This window comes from Jatropha curcas, chromosome 10, assembly GCF_041381405.1.
Source record: "Jatropha curcas cultivar XTBG-Jc1 chromosome 10, XTBG_Jcur_1.0, whole genome shotgun sequence".
In the NCBI taxonomy this organism is placed as follows: domain Eukaryota; kingdom Viridiplantae; phylum Streptophyta; class Magnoliopsida; order Malpighiales; family Euphorbiaceae; genus Jatropha; species Jatropha curcas.
The window spans coordinates 5,040,969-5,057,043 of record NC_143160.1 but is presented as its reverse complement, the minus strand read 5'-3'; the positions used below and the strand labels follow the sequence as shown (position 1 = coordinate 5,057,043).

Genomic DNA, 16,075 nt, shown 5'->3' with positions numbered 1-16,075 from the left:
TTTTACTATTTTAATATCTATCTTAGTAAACCAATAAAAAATTGTTACCTTTACTTTTGTAATCAATAAAAGATCTTTATTTTCACTATATTTGATACATACCTTATTTAGTTTATCTAATAGAATTTGGATTTAAATAGAAAATTAACATAACAAATTAAAATTTAATTATTTTTATTTTTCAACTAATAAAATTAAAAATTTTAAAAATATTATATAATTATCATATATAATATATACCATATAGTATATAATATAATTTTTTATTGTATCTAATATAATTTATATTTAAATAAAAAATTAACACGATCAATCAATATTAAATTAACTTTATTTTCTAATATCTGTATCCATCCATAAACTTAGTAAAGTGTGTTTGACAATCTCAATCTAAATCTCAATCATATAATAACTAATATACTATATAATTTATTATTTTATTAAATTACATTTTTATATTCTTATCATTTTTAATATATATATATATCTTATTTAATATATAATATAAATTTTATTATATAATATTTAAATATAAAATTAATTGTAATCGATCAAAATTAAATTATTTTTATTTTTTCAGCCAATACAGTTAAAATCTAAATTAATTAATAATTAAGGGCAATTTTGGCAATATTAATGTTAGCCTCCGTTGCTAGTTATATATATATATATTATATAATTTTACATAGAAGAATTATACATAGAGGGGGGAGAGAGGGGGTGAGACTAAGAGAGACATTGAGTTGGAAATTGCAGGTGGTTCTTTTGTTGCCTTGGCTGATTCATTCCTGGAAGCTTCTTTTATGAGTGGATTTTTCTGAGATCCATGAAATTGTAGAGTCTGGGGCAATTTACAGTTAAGAGTTGGCACCTTGGAATTCCTTTTATGCAGAGGTAAGGGCTTGCATTCTCTTGCACTTCTTACATTCGTTTTTTGGTTTGACACATATGTCAACATAAAAAAAAAAAAAAATCAGAATGTGTAATCGAAGCACTGTTTTGTTAAATTGGAATCATCTTGGCGACAGGAGAGAGAAGGCTCCCTTGTTCTCCGTGCGTCTCATCCTCCATTTTTTATTTTTCTCATCGTCTTCAGAATTAGGGTTTACGGCATCTCTATCGTCTACGGCGCTCATTCTCTTCTAATATGGTAGAGCCTAGGGTAGGGATGGATTTGGAGCGAGCACCAAATTTTTAGTACTTGTGCAATCAAAAGTTTTTCTTTTGTTTTTTAAATATTGATACCTGAAACCCATTAAAATTTTAATGCACATGCCCATCCTAAACCCCATCCTCTGAACTTAGCCTTTGTTTGTTTTTTGAAAAATAATTATTTTTGGCTGAATTCACCCTTGAACTTTGTAACTTTGATCCTATGACACTCTAAATTTTGCAATTTAAAGTATTCAATAAAATGATTTTGCAAATTGACGTGCGTAATATGTATAATTTTATAAATTGAAGTATTCGATGGTTCAAAGTTAAAGTTGAGGGTGCCATAAGTTAGTGAAATTTATGTATTTGGCCATTTATTTTTCTTAAAATTTTTTGAAGAAAAAATTCTCATTGGAAATTATTTTCTAAACTATTTCTTTTATGCACAAAGATTAGTCAAGAAATATTTAAAATTAGAGAAACTTTATATTTTAAAGATTTATTGGCAAATAGAAAAAATATATTAAGATGGTAAATTGTGTTAGTCAATCATAATTGTGTTAGTTGCCATCGATTAATGATAGTGGTTGATGGTGACTATGGTGATTGCCATTGATCGGTAATTAATTGTGGTTGTTGGTCATCAATAACGATGACTATCAGGATCAATTCATTCAAAAAAGCATATTTATAAAATTTCGATTGAAAATGTTTATCTTATTTTGCTTATAAATTTTTGTAAAATTTCAATTGGCTTAGTTACATCTTCACCTATCATGTGCTCTTTTTAAAATGATTGCATTTAGGTGCTACAATTCTATCCAACATCACTTGACCTCCATTCTTTTTATGGGGATTAAACTTGCAGTGTTCGTATTTTATCTTATTTTTGCTTAATTTAAAATCTTTACTTTCAAGGGTGCTTTTCCATAGTTACAACTTTTGGTTTAGTCCCTCGTCAGCATGCACATGGAACTTAATTAACTCATCTGAAATTTGGATAATAATTATGGGTTTAAGACAAAGCTCTAATGTGATATTACAATTATGGAGGACTTTTCTGTACTCCTACTGTTCTCACACTTGATTTCACCTTCACATACTTAATGACATTTATATATTTGATGTGAATTCCTTTTTTCTCTTACACCCACCAAAAGTTTTTTCCTAGCGTTCTATCATATGCTTTTCCAAGTCAATGAATATAGCACATGGATCTTTCTTCTTCCTTTTATAAATTTGCATCAATCTTCTTACTTAAAATATAGTCTCTATTGTAGATCTATTGTGTATTGAACCAAACTGCTCCTTTGACACCTTATGATGTCCCTATGTATGTGTGCTTTAATTTGTTCCTAAAGCTTCATTGTATTATTCATAAATTTAATGTCACAGTTGTTTTTCTCTTTTGTTTTTATATGTAGAAACTAAAATGCTCTTTCTTTACTTGTTTGGCATCTTTCTACCTTTTAATATAAAATTGAATAGCTTGGTTACCCAAGCTACTTCAACGTCTCTAAAACTTTTCCAACCTTTTAGAGGTGTCATCCAATTTCACATGATTTTCCAAATTTTATATTTTTCATGGTCTCCTTGGCTTCACGGCTTAATTCTATGAGTGTAGTCAATGTTTTTATTTGTTGTAGAGGCGTGAAGATCTATAGTGTCACCATCGTGGCTTTTGTTGAGTTGCTTGTTAAAAAAGCATCCCAATCTCTCTTTAGTCTCCCTATTTCCTCTCAAAACTTGCTAGGAATCATCTTTTACGCACTTATGTTAAAATTTGAAGTTGAAAAATTTTGAGTTGCCATTTAAGTTTACTTGAACTTGTGGGTCACACGGTAAAGCTTTGGGAAGGAGTGATGGAGGATAGATTGGGGGCATTAAGAAGGTGTTTGAGAACCAGTTTGGTTCTATACTTGGTAGATTCTGTAACAAAGGCTTTATTTTTGCTATAAAGGTTTATGAAAAATTATAAAGATATGAAGGTTGATGGAAATTTATAAGAAAGGAAGAATGATCTATGTATATTGTTTATCGACTCAGAGAAAACTTATGATAGAGTGCTGAGAAAAATACTTTGATGGGCATTGGAGAAAAAAGGAGTTGAGATCAGCAATACAAATGCCTAGTTCCATACTTGTATATTTTGGTTATGGATGAGCAAACTAGTGACATACAAGATGATGTTTCATGTGCATTTTTATTTCAAAACAATATTGTCTTAATCGATGGAACTAGTGAGAGAATAAACCAAAAGTTGGAATTATGGAGAAGCTCTCTTGAGGTACTTTGTGTTCAGTAGAAGTATGATAAAATGCATGCATTGCAAGTTTGACCTCATCAAGGAGAATGTAGGAAAGATGAAATTGGATGTTAGATATCCAAGTTTTGTACTTTATCAGGTTGGCATGATGAGTGAATATGTAACCCATATAATTAAAATCGGATGAATATGAAACGGAGGAATGCTGCTATGTTCAATATGATAGGAAGATATTTAACAAAGTGAAAGGTTAGTTATATAAAAAGACAGTGAGATCTACGATGTTACGTGAGAGTAAATTGTGGGCCTTGAATGCCTAAATATTTACAAGATGAATTTTGGAGAAATATAGATTGTTAGATGGATGTTTTGATTGAATATCATACAAGATTAGAAATGACCACATTCGATAAAAAGTACGATTATTACAATTCAGAGATAAAATGAGAGAAAGACGTCTCAAATGGTATGGTCATCTCCTACACCCCATGCGCTCCAATTTGGAAGTGCGATATATTAATGGTAAATATCACTAAAGGAGAAGATATAGTCCTAGAACTACATAGAGGAATGTTGTCTCAAAAATCTATTGTTTCTTGAAATTAATGTGAATTTAATTATGAATAAAGCATAATGGAAACAACCATTTATATAGTCGATCCATGATAGTTTGAGATTAAGGCTTGATTGTTGTTGTTACTTAAATGATAAGTCAAAAATTTGAACTACTTTTTTAATTAAAATAAGTTTTAATTTGAAATATTTATTTCATGAGAAAAGTTAAAAACTAAAATACAACTGCAAACGGTAAGTGTGTGTACCTGGTTAATATAATTATCCTTTTAGACAAAGGTGGATCTTTTTAAAAACTTGTGAGACGTAACAAGGTATAATCCAATAATGAATTGATTTTTAGAAATAGTTTCCATTGAAAAAATAAATACTTGAGGTCTGTGCATAGTATAGAATAATACTATGTTTAAGCATCAATTTGATGTGGATGAATTAATATTTTTTTTTCACATTTGAAATTTTCCAGCCAAAATCCATTGGAAATATCCACTCGTATAATTCAAATTAGCAAATGTGGGGCTTACACATAGTAAAAGATACCTCTCTGTGAGCCCGTGTGTTTGATAAATCTATTTAAATAGGTGAGCTAGTAGTTCATGTGATGAACAATTTGTTGAAAAATCTCAAATATAACCAAATTGAAAAAAAAAAAAATTGTTTTGGTAAATCATTTGAAAGAAGATAATCTTTTGTGATAGTTAGAAACAAGTTTAATGTTTAATGTCTCCTAAGTCATTTACTCTTAATTATCTTGATGGCTATAGCATTTGTTGTCTTTTGTGTTGTTCAAGATCAAATTTTGAGATTCTTGCACTAATGTAGTGATAATGAACTTGAAAAGGTGGATATGAAAGCTATTAAATTGGAGTCGGATTTTGTTGCGGTTGGACTAGCAGAAGTGGGGAAAAAAGTGCAACGTGTCCAATTGGCCAAGCATCTAAAGTCCTCGGCTCAATTTGGAAGACAAGAATTTGAAGAAAATAGAAGTTCAACTGCGCTAAGCCCTGGTCAAAGTAGCTCTAGCGTTTTGGAGCAAGGACAATCTCCAGATGATACTGGCATTTCTTCTGCTTCAACCATATGTCCAGCACCACTTTGTCGTCAATTTTGGAAAGCTGGGAACTATGATGATTGTCTTGGTTCCAAGGTCACTCTTCAAAGTATGCATTAATCTTTTTGCATAATATAAAGGTCATTAAGGTTGCCTATCACCATATTGAGCCATGTTGTGGCTCATTGAAGCTTTGTTTTGCTTATTGAATTGGCTCTTAACTTATTCAATTCCTTAGAACGTTTAGTTGAAGTCAAGTGAAGTTTAATTCACATTTCACTTGCTTACAGGGGCAGAGGGAGGGGGGACTAAAAGGAGCCCGTGTCAGTCTCCCTGAGCTCTAAAATTTTAAATTTGCTTTATGAAGTTGTGCAAAAATTTCTTTCTTTGATTTGGCACCCTTAATTTTTGAAAATTTTTTTTGGCCCCTTAATTTTAGAGTCTAGCTCTGCCCATGCTTGCTTGGTCAAAGTCAAACTTAGCTTGTTTACTAAACATGTACCCAACATAGGTTGAAAGTGCTAATTACATAAATAAATGAGTTGTAACAAAGCCTCAAATATTATTAGAATCCTTCTCTTAAATGGTTGTATTCTCATTCTTTGTGTTCTTGTTAACACTCTTTCTATGTGAGATTGATCTTATTTAATAACTTTATGTAAAAAATTGTTGATGAAATAATTCAAATATTCATGCAAATGAATTAGAGTATTATGTTAAAAGATTGATTGGACTTGTTCTTTCTTAATGTGTTAATCATAGAATTTTTCTTTCTTAATCATTAGATACTAGGTACAAGGCATATGTTACAATCTACACACTCAGGCAGTACTGCAATTTTAGCAGACTTACATAATTACAATTTCAAATACATCATTAAATCAAAGCCCATCAAGGGCGTCCCAACTCATAAAGGGTAGCAAATGCAAATTAACTGGTGAGAGGTTGGGGATTTGAACATAGGACCTTTTAGTGATGATATTATAAATAATTATAATTCAAGAAAAATATAATTTTTTAAAAAAGTTTCTAATAAATTTTTTTAGTAACATCTCTTATTATAGATGTAAATGTAAATGAACATGGCTTTGCTTGATAAATGCAAAAACAAAGTAGCTTAGTAACCTAAATGACATTTGCATAACTAATGCAACATTCAAATCATTTATCATACAATTTTCTAAGAATGGACTTGGCTTACTAAGTTTTAACACATCGAACATTCATCACACTAGCTTTTGTATAATTCAGGAGTGATTTTGAATGGCTTTATCTTTTTTTTATTTTTTTTTATCGTAAAGTTTCTAGTGTTTCACTTGTCTTTGCTTTTGAATTGGTTGATAATACTGTGTAATTGACACGAATATCTATGCATGTATTTATTGATGCTGATCAATTGCCCTTTGATATATGTTTTTTTTTTTTTTTTCTTGAAACTTATCATACTTTTTGGGGATAGCAGATGGAACAAATTATCTCCATGTCCACCCTATGTTTCTTCATTCAAATGCCACTTCACATAAATGGGCCTTTGGCGGTACGTATGCCTAATCTAATTTCTGTTCGCATCTCTTGTTGATGATGGACTTTTTTCTATAGATTTACTCATCAGTATCTTTTTCATCTTCTTTCTGCAGCTATTGCAGAATTGCTTGATAATGCAATTGATGAGGTAATTTAATTTAAGCTGCTGATTTTTTTTTTTTTTTTTTTTGGAAGATTTTATGAAATTGACAAAGCATATTCAAGATATATCTTTTTATGCAAGATGCTTGTTGGTGATATAGTTTTAATTGGTTACTTGTTGAAGCACTCCAGTTTCATGTTAAGCGGAAATAAAAAAAAAATATATGCATTGAATTTTATCAATAGAAGGGGAAAGGAATAAAGCGGCAGTTCTTTTGGTAGTGTTATGTCCTGCAAAGTTCATGGATTAGTATCTGTGCTGTATTATATAAAGACGGGAAAGGTTATCAATTGTAGAATTAAAGCAGCATGGCTGAAAAAGTAGAAGTGCAACAACATTCTTAGTAGACATTGAAGTCCTAGCTTAATTAAGGAGAAAGTTCTATAAAACTTTAATTCATGCAATCTTTTAGTCCCAGTGGAATTCTTTATGGAATTTTTGTTTCAAATTGAGGGTAAAAAATTAAATTTTACTGCTGTATGGCTCGGTTAGTTAAGGATCATATGGAAGCAAGTGATGGGAAGTCAATAAGCATATCCAAAAATTGTTGGAATCACGGTTGTCAAATTAGCTTTTTAAAACTATAATTGATTGGCATTCCATGAAATTGACTTAAAATATAGACACATACATTTTATGCATAATGAGTATTTAGAAAGAGATTAAACATCTAGTCGTAGTTATCCGACAATAATTCACTAATATTCTGAACTTTATTCGGCAAATAAACCAGCTTATTTGGCACTACATGTGATGATGTTTATGTGCCCTGCATTTCATTTTTCATTTCATTTTATCTTCTATGGAGTAGATCCAAAATGGAGCCACTTTTGTCATCGTAGATAAAATGTCAAATCCAAGAGATGGAAGTCCAGCATTGTTAATTCAAGGTATGATGTACTTACTAATTAGGGTGGTCTTTGTTGATATGAAATTTATCTGGATTAAAGAATACCACCTAACTCTTGTACTACTCTTCTACAAACTTGGTGCTTTGCAACTAGATAATGGTGGTGGAATGGACCCAGAAGCAATGCGACAGTGCATGAGTTTTGGGTTTTCAGATAAAAAATCCAAATCCGCTATTGGACAATGTAGGGATTCTGTTCATGCATTCTACAAGATATGTAGTTCTCTTCTTCAGATTTATTAACTTAAAACTTGTCTTTCAGATGGTAATGGCTTTAAGACCAGCACAATGAGACTTGGGGCAGATGTTATTGTTTTCAGTCGCCACTTGCATGAAAGGTTTGGTTGCAATGCTGAAATCTTATCCTCATTTTCTGCATTAGAATATAAAATGTTTGCTACTGTTGTATAAGCAAAAAGGGTGGGGTAGCATCTAATATTTTATGGTAGTAGTTTCTCTTTGATCAAATTATTATTTTCAAGTTTTTCATGTACACAATATTGTGGAAACAATGAATCTACCTAGGTACAAAACGTCTTTCTTGGCTTCTTTTTGTGGTTTTGATTCAGGGGCTATTTAAGGAGTGTCTTTAAGTGCTATGTAGTGTGAACATATGATTGACATCATGTGTCAGGCTGTTTGGAATTGACATTTTTGTGTTTTGCGAAGAGATTTGGCTGGAGATTTTGTGGATTGTTTTCTTGTTGTCAATCCAATACAACTGCTTATGTACTTTTTTTGACTGTTTTTATTATTATTTTATTTTACTTTTTTATATTTGTGGATAAATGGTTATCAAATTGCAGTCAAAATATAAGCAATTCCATGCATAGCCCATCAACAATTTTCTCCTTTCTTATATTGATATTTTTAGGTGATATGTAGTTGGCCCTGTTAGCTTGTTGCCTTATTAGTTTATTTTTTTAAGCAGGGCATTGACACAAAGCATTGGTCTTCTTTCTTATACATTTTTGTTGCAAACAGGCTATGACAGGATAGTAGTGCCAATGGTAAGTTTCATTTTCTACGTTAGCTGTTAGTCAATGTTCCTTTTTATTCCAATTTCTCAGAAACAAATGTTCTTTCTTATTCCTGCTATATGTTAGAGGATTTAACAGCAACTTTTTGAATGTCATTTTGCCACTGTGGTTTTACATAATTTTGACATTTTGTTTGTGAGCGGGAAGCTGCTAGTATCTTGTAGTGCTGTTTTCAATTTTGTGCTTCTCAAACAGACTTTAAGAGGTTTACTTTGCAGGTAGATTATGAGTTTAATGCAAAAACTGGAAATTTGGAAGTTTCAAATCGCTGTGGTAAGGAGCAGTTTTTGTCTAATCTTTCTATTCTGCTACGTTGGTCTCCATATTCAACAGAAGCGGAGCTTCTGAAGCAAGTACACTTCTTTCCCTTTTCCATTGCCATATAGTTTTTGTTACTTACAGATTCCTGCTCCATATATTCATTTTGCTGATTTATATATTTTTTTCTCAATTTCATACAATAGAATAACATCATTCCATGCTTTCCAAGTTCTTATGGTGGCCTATTCCTTTGTCACTTGCTTTCTGTTTAAGAGTGCAGATGTATATATAAATGTGAGCAGTTGCACATGCACTCTCTCAACCAAACTCTTAATTTCTGTTTTCTCAACAAGTATTAGATTTGGATTTTATTCTGATAATATGAGCTGCTTGTAGAGTTGATGCTTATTTAAGTCGTGCTGCTGTTGATGTCAAGTATGTGATGGTACTCTTCACATAGAATGTAACAGCTGGGTAAAAGGAATGTGTCATGCAAGCTCATATCAGAATTAGGCTGCCACTCACATTCATTTAGTGAGTTAGACATCCTGCATTATAGTTTTCAGGCTAAGAAATCCTCATATTTTTCACCTTCAATTCTATCTTTAAAATGACCAAGAAAGTTACAGTTTTGTGCCTAGTTTTGACTTGCTATGATAAGAATCTGACTCATTAGGCTCCATCTCTAAATTTCTCCACATGAAAAAATTCTATTTATAAAAATAATTAAGCTGGTATAAATCTAATGCAGAATGATTATCTGCTCTGCTGTTTAAAAATGTTGCACCAAGTGGTTCGCTAGACCTCATTGCTTCTTCTAAATAAATCTATTTTTATTTTTGCGGGTTGTGTGTTTGTTTCACAAAATGATACTTCAACTATCTCCACCTTTTCTACAAAAAAAAAAAAAAAAAAAAAAAAAAAAAAAAAAAAAAAAAAAAAAAAAAAAAAACTCTTTTGGGCATTATAGTTTCCTTGCCCATAAACAAGAATAAGGAAGATAGATATGAATGAAATAGAATGTTTGGGTCATGAGCTAAGATAGGTAATTGGTTTGGTATTACTATAATGAAATATTCCCTGCACTAGAGGAATATACAGGGATATATGGTTTGTTTTATCTTGAGAAGCAAAATTTGGCACTTGAAGACAACGTTGCCTTGGAGATAATAATTGTCTGCATAATGGTCAAAGCTGCACATGACGGCCTTAAAGAAGTTCATTGAAAAATTGGTTTGTTACCTTTAGTCCATTTCGAGGAAAAGTAGCATGGATATGAATCTAACAGAGATGAAAAAATTTAATGTTCCGGGGTTATTCGTTAATCACATGTAATTCGATTTTTTTTTCATTGTCGATCACATAATATTTTCTCTTATGCAATATTATTTTGTTGGGTATACAATATGGTTGCAGTTTGATGACATTGGATCGCAAGGGACAAAAGTTATCATCTATAATTTGTGGTTTAATGATGATGGGGTTATGGAGCTAGACTTTGATAAAGATCCTGAGGTGGAAACTTATCTTTATATCTTTCCTTTTTATTTTCCTTATTTAGTTTATTGCTATTATTCTCATTTAATTGGTATATCATGGCTCGGTTTGTAGGACATTCATATTGGTGGGGATATAAAAAAGGTAGGCGCACACCCTGCTTGGAGGACTGTTAATGAACAGCATATTGCTAACCGGTTGCATTATTCTCTCCGAGTAAGTTCACTTTGGCAATTAATTTTCATGTGTTCTTATGCTCTCCTATACACACATGCGTATATAAGAAAATAGAGTTATTATTATTATTTTTTTATGATTTACAGGTGTATTTGTCCATTTTGTACTTGCGGATACCTGAAAGTTTCCAAATAATATTGCGTGGACGACTTGTTGAGCATCATAATCTTGCCAATGATCTCAAATTTCCAGAATTCATATTGTATAGACCTCAAAGTGGCGGATGTGTAGAGGTTATAATTAATGTCTCACAGAAAGACTAATGGTTCACATCTTTGGGTTTCTAAGAGGTTTCACATGCTTTCTGATTTACAGGGTGAAGTTGTAACCACGATTGGTTTTCTAAAAGAAGCTCCACATATCAGTGTTCATGGTTTCAATATCTACCACAAGAATCGTCTAATACTGGTAAATGTCTTTTTCTAACATGTTTTTCCTTCTCTTTAATTTTCAGATATGTCAAAGATCTGGTGTTATCACATATGTATTGTTGGGTTCATCACTCTTTCTGTGCAGTGTTTATAAATTCTTTTATTTGTCAAAAATATACTATTTGTGTATGTCAAAATGATATTTATGCAATTATAAGGAAATGATTTTTATTGGTGTGGAAAATTTTATTACTGCTAATAGTAAGAAGCGTAGCCTTGTGGACAGCTAAATGGAGCTTGCAGTCTTGTGTTGGAGTAAAAACATCCTTTTTTTTTTTTTTGTTTATGGGATTCATGCAGGGGATATCGAATTCAAAAGATGAAAAGTCAGATCATTCTTGGAAATATTAATTCCATATCCTGTGTTTTCTTAAAAAAAATGGTATCGAAGTGCTAAGAATAATTGACCCTTTAAAGTGCCTAGAAAAGTGCAAATTTTGGAATAAAAAAATTGGAAACTCGGTTTCAATGTTGTGTTTAAGTTTCCTTTTCTTTTAAGTGTCAACATCAGTATATTTACATTTTCTATGTATGTGCTTATTTACGTAGCTCAATTTTGCTTGGAGCATTTGTATCACCCATTTCCTTCCCTCCTCCATTCCACTTTTGTAGTTTAATTTATGTTTCCTCCATGAGCTCTTTTCTCAGCAGCAATCATGGCAAACTTGTTAAATCTGTTATCTTCTCTTGATTTGCAGGCATTTTGGCCAGTTGTGAGCCCTAGTAACAGTAGGGGTAGAGGCGTAGTTGGTGAGAAGCACCTAAAACTTTCTTCTCATGTTCCATCCTTTTTTTTTTTATTTTAAGTAAATTTACTATAAACGGTGATGAATGAATGATGATTATTGGTTAATATTCTCTTAGGGATATTGGAAGCAAATTTTATTGAACCAACCCATAACAAGCAGGATTTTGAAAGGACTTCCCTCTTTCAGAAGCTTGAAACTCGATTGAAGGAGATGACTTGGGAATACTGGTAAATTTTTACACATCAAAAAGTTCCCTTTGTCTCTTCACAACTGGTTTTCTCTAGGGAGCACCCAATACTTCAAGGATCTTAATTTAATTTTGAGTGTTGATCCATCATTGTGCTTCATGATGTGTTGACAAAAGGATATTTTACAATGTCATGCTTCCAAAACTGACTCGAATATATACGTACACACACAAACTTTATTATTCTCAGTATGAGCTAGGTAGTTTGACCTTTTTCTACGTAGCATATACTCAGAGTGATAGAGTTTCCAAGTGGTGGCAAATGCTTATAGAGACGCATGTGATTTATGGTGTATTAGTATATATCTAAGAGCTATGTGATGTAAATATTGAATTTGGCAGGGATTATCATTGTGGACTAATTGGGTACCAAGTCACGAAAAAGACTCCAGCAACAGAGCCCAAATGCAATTCATCTTTTGGTATGGGACATGGTAATGCAAAATCTGTCAAGTTGAATCAAAGCGCCCCTTGTGTTGGTAGAGCAAAAGCATCATCTGTTGCAGGTAGAAGCATTTCAGTCTGAAGAGGAACAGAAGCCAGCTGTTATCATTAATTTTTCATGTGCTTTAATAAAAGTTGACTGCTAATGTTTATGAGCTTTCTGATATATTCTGAAATTATACCCTAAATGTTTTGACAGGATTGCGCACAAAAAGGAAAGAACATGATGACTTGGTGGAACTTGGCAGTGTGAAAAGACAGGCATCAGGGGCCAAGGAAATTGTTTCAGGGCAGAGTTTTGAATCACAGGTCTGTATGAGGAACGTAAATCTAAAGTATAATTGACTGAAGTGAATTCTGGATGCATGATTGTTGTTGTCATTTTTTGTTCTCTTCAGGAAGGGTTAGTGTACTAGCATCCATGTTTACCTGCAAAAAACTCAAATTCAGTTATAGATATAAATGCACACCAAGATGCAAGCATGCATGTAGTTGCACTGTGTACACAGAAATGGAAACTTCTTCCCCTTTGTGGAACTAGGAAACTTTTTCACTAATCTCTTTTATCCTTATTTGTCTGCTTGTTATTTGTTAAATTTCACAATATATATGTAGCCCACTTCTGCATTCTATTTCTGAGACAAAAGTACAGGGCCTTGCTTTTCAGATATTTATTTTGCACTGTGTTATATTGATCTCTGCCAAGAAATCCATTGCTCATTTATCATGTACTTTTTATCCTTTTTGGTGTAGCCCATCAATACTGCAAGTCAGTCAAAACATGAGGAGGCTATAAAATTGATGCAGGAAAACAAGAAACTTCAATCACAGTAAGTAACCAAGTATTAGAATTTTGTTTGTGCTTGAGCATCTACTTTTTTCAGTTTACTGCAGTGTTTGGATTACATCTGTGATGATTTACGGTGAATTTTCCTCTGGAAGCCTTTCATTTGTTTATCTTTATATATAATGCTATCCACATTTTCTATGGAATTTGAACCTGAATTCTATTTACGATTTACTATTTCAATCTCATGGGCCTTTTTTTTTCTAATCTCACTCAGCATGTCAATTTACACCTAGCTAGCTAGTTAATATTTTTTCATAGATGAATTTACAGATTTCACATCTCAGCTCACAGATCCACGCCTTGGGTCCATATTTTGTTGGTAATGGTGTTGGCCTTAGCCCTTCGATCTGGTCATCCATGCTAGAATAGTTGGATCATAATTTGGATTATCTAATTGGTGTTTAAGTCACTATTTTGAGAAGATTTACTTTAGTGTCTTGACTCCTGAATTTGAGGATGACTAGCTCCAGTTAAACACATGTATAACATCTGTCCACTTTTTCAGGCTAGAAGGGTTGACTTGAATGACTATACAGATTTGTGCCCTAAATTTTACAGAACAAAGATCATGTTATAAATCATTTTTTATGAAAAATCTATTTAATTTACATTTTATTTTTCAGATGCTTGGACTATGAGAAGAGGAAGGAAGAACTTGATTCCAAGGTATACAGTGCCCTTAGCTTTACTTTTTTATCTTTAAATTATAAAATCCATCGCTTTTCTTTCTTTGACACAATCAAACGTTTTAACAGTTCTAGGTGATATTGGGAGTATCTTAGGAGTTGCATTTAAAAAAAAAAAAATAATGGAAAAAACATAATGTGATCATTTGGTTCCATTTGTTGCTTTGGTAATCTTAAAATCGTGCCACCATTTAATGCAAGAAAGTTGCCGAAGTCTAACTGAATACGATTTGCATGACAACTCCTTGATTTTTTGTATTAATTTCTCTGAATTGTGAGAATCATCATTATTCTTGCAGGTGACAGCTCTTAGAAATGAGATAGGAGAAATTCAACACCAGTATAAACAGCTTATGGCTGAACTAACATCATTGGATTTAGTGAAGGTGGAAAAGGATGTAAATATGTAGATTCTATCTGCAACTCTGCTCAATTCTTTTATTTTGAAGATCGATCTCTGATGTACTTTATGTATCAAGAATAGAGAGAAAGTGCAAAGTTTTCAACCCTTGAAAGGGGTTTTGGCCATCGATGGAATCAACTTGTAATCTAACAGCTTTGTGAAAGAAACAATCTCAGGTGTAGTTGGTGGTTAACGATCATGTTAGTACACAGTCACTTCTTTCAATCTTTTGAAAAATCGTAGGTTAGAGAATAGAACTGAATCAGTGTAATCCATGAATGTACATGCAAATGTAAATCCAACACTCCAGCAATTAGTTTGAACTTTCCTACTTTGATGTCTGATTCTTTTTTTTCTTTCTTGGCACTGTTCAATTGTTAAGATTAAATGCAGTATTGTTTTCTGGAATCAAGAAATGGGTTATACTCGGCATATTTCACAGGAGAAGATCGAGACCGAAGCATAACCATGAAGCAAAAGGCTGTTATATTTTGTTTGCTTAGTCTGCTGTTTCTGTTCTTCACTTTGTCTCCTGGACTATATTTTAAGAGGAGGTTGGATTTGAACTCAAAACTTTTTCCTCGCTCTTGAAAGGAAAGGTTGAAACCAAACTATGCATAGATAATTAAATAAAGGAAGGATGGTTAGGTTGTACAATAATGAACATCATCAATTCCCAATCTCATTTTTTTACAATAAATTACAAGGAGTATATCTCGATCATGGAGCTAAAACAGCAACTTGCAAGAGAGAAGCCCAAAGCTCAAAGCTAAGCAACTTGCATGGAATAATAATTGTTTAACAAGCCGGGCAGTCATACCAATTTGCCCCAATATTGAGATGACACCCTGCCGGCTGCCCGAAACCCTAGCACCAAGGCTTTCCCCTCACCATTCCTTTTATAAAAACCCTAACATTTGCCTCTTTTGCACACCATCTCTCTTCTTCTTTCTTTCTTTCTTTCTTTCATGTTCTCCTCTTTCTGTTTATAGAATACCATTTCTTGAAATGTTAGGAAAGGGTTATAAGGAAATGACATTACTAGAAATTGTAATGAATGATCTATTTTTATAGATGTGATGCGTTGGTGTGTGCAAAAAACTTCCATCCGCATGTGACCCAAATAGTGGACATAGCGGCCATATTTTGCGCAAACTGACTGAAAAAGAAGTATTAGCATATATGTTTTCTTCTTGCACTTTCTAAAAGGTTGTTGTGATTTCTTTCTTCAAGCTACACTTCAACCTTATTAGATTAGCACACATTTTATATTATGTTTTTTTGTTTATTGAGATATTGATGCCTCCCTTAATTAGATCTTTCCTTCTGGAGAGATCTTATTAGGTATGGAACATATTTTCAGTTTTAAAAATATTTTTGAAGGGGAAAAAAAAGTATATTATGTCATAATAAATACTTTTACTATGATATTTTCGAAAAACAAGAAAAAGAAAAACGTTTCTATGTAGTTCTTTACATTTTATTATATATAACTGCAACAACTTAAATTTTCTATTCAATTATTACTATCTTTTATTCTCACGAAACAGTAGTAATATTTTTTTTACCTTATTCCCGCTGAATGTAT

General features: G+C 32.1%; 1 protein-coding gene across 5 annotated transcripts; it reads left to right on the top strand.

Moving 5' to 3' along the window:
- The first annotated feature begins 694 nt into the window (after window positions 1-694).
- DMS11 (Histidine kinase-, DNA gyrase B-, and HSP90-like ATPase family protein) lies at window positions 695-14,818 on the top strand. Of its 5 annotated transcripts, none has more exons than XM_012224636.4 (20): window positions 695-894; window positions 4,836-5,154; window positions 6,505-6,582; window positions 6,683-6,717; window positions 7,544-7,622; window positions 7,737-7,826; window positions 7,905-7,980; window positions 8,574-8,652; window positions 8,901-9,035; window positions 10,360-10,458; window positions 10,555-10,656; window positions 10,764-10,910; window positions 10,993-11,085; window positions 11,807-11,858; window positions 11,973-12,084; window positions 12,447-12,610; window positions 12,748-12,857; window positions 13,302-13,378; window positions 14,022-14,064; window positions 14,384-14,818. In XM_012224636.4, the coding sequence occupies exons 2-20, from the start codon at window positions 4,842-4,844 to the stop codon at window positions 14,492-14,494; spliced, it is 1,995 nt and encodes a 664-aa protein (XP_012080026.1). In that variant the 5' UTR covers window positions 695-894; window positions 4,836-4,841; the 3' UTR covers window positions 14,495-14,818. The 5 variants fall into 5 exon arrangements, with proteins under 5 accessions (XP_012080026.1, XP_020537498.1, XP_020537497.1 ...); XM_020681839.3 differs by having other exon boundaries at window positions 4,817-5,154; window positions 6,508-6,582; XM_020681838.3 differs by having other exon boundaries at window positions 4,817-5,154.
- Window positions 14,819-16,075: the final 1,257 nt, after the last annotated feature.

Bases quoted from the DNA above. Each gene is read 5' to 3' on its own strand.
- DMS11 (XM_020681838.3), top strand. The intron at 5,155-6,504 runs GTATGCATTAAT...TTTTGGGGATAG, and splicing joins TTCCAAGGTCACTCTTCAAA to CAGATGGAACAAATTATCTC. The intron at 6,583-6,682 runs GTACGTATGCCT...TTCTTTCTGCAG, and splicing joins ACATAAATGGGCCTTTGGCG to CTATTGCAGAATTGCTTGAT.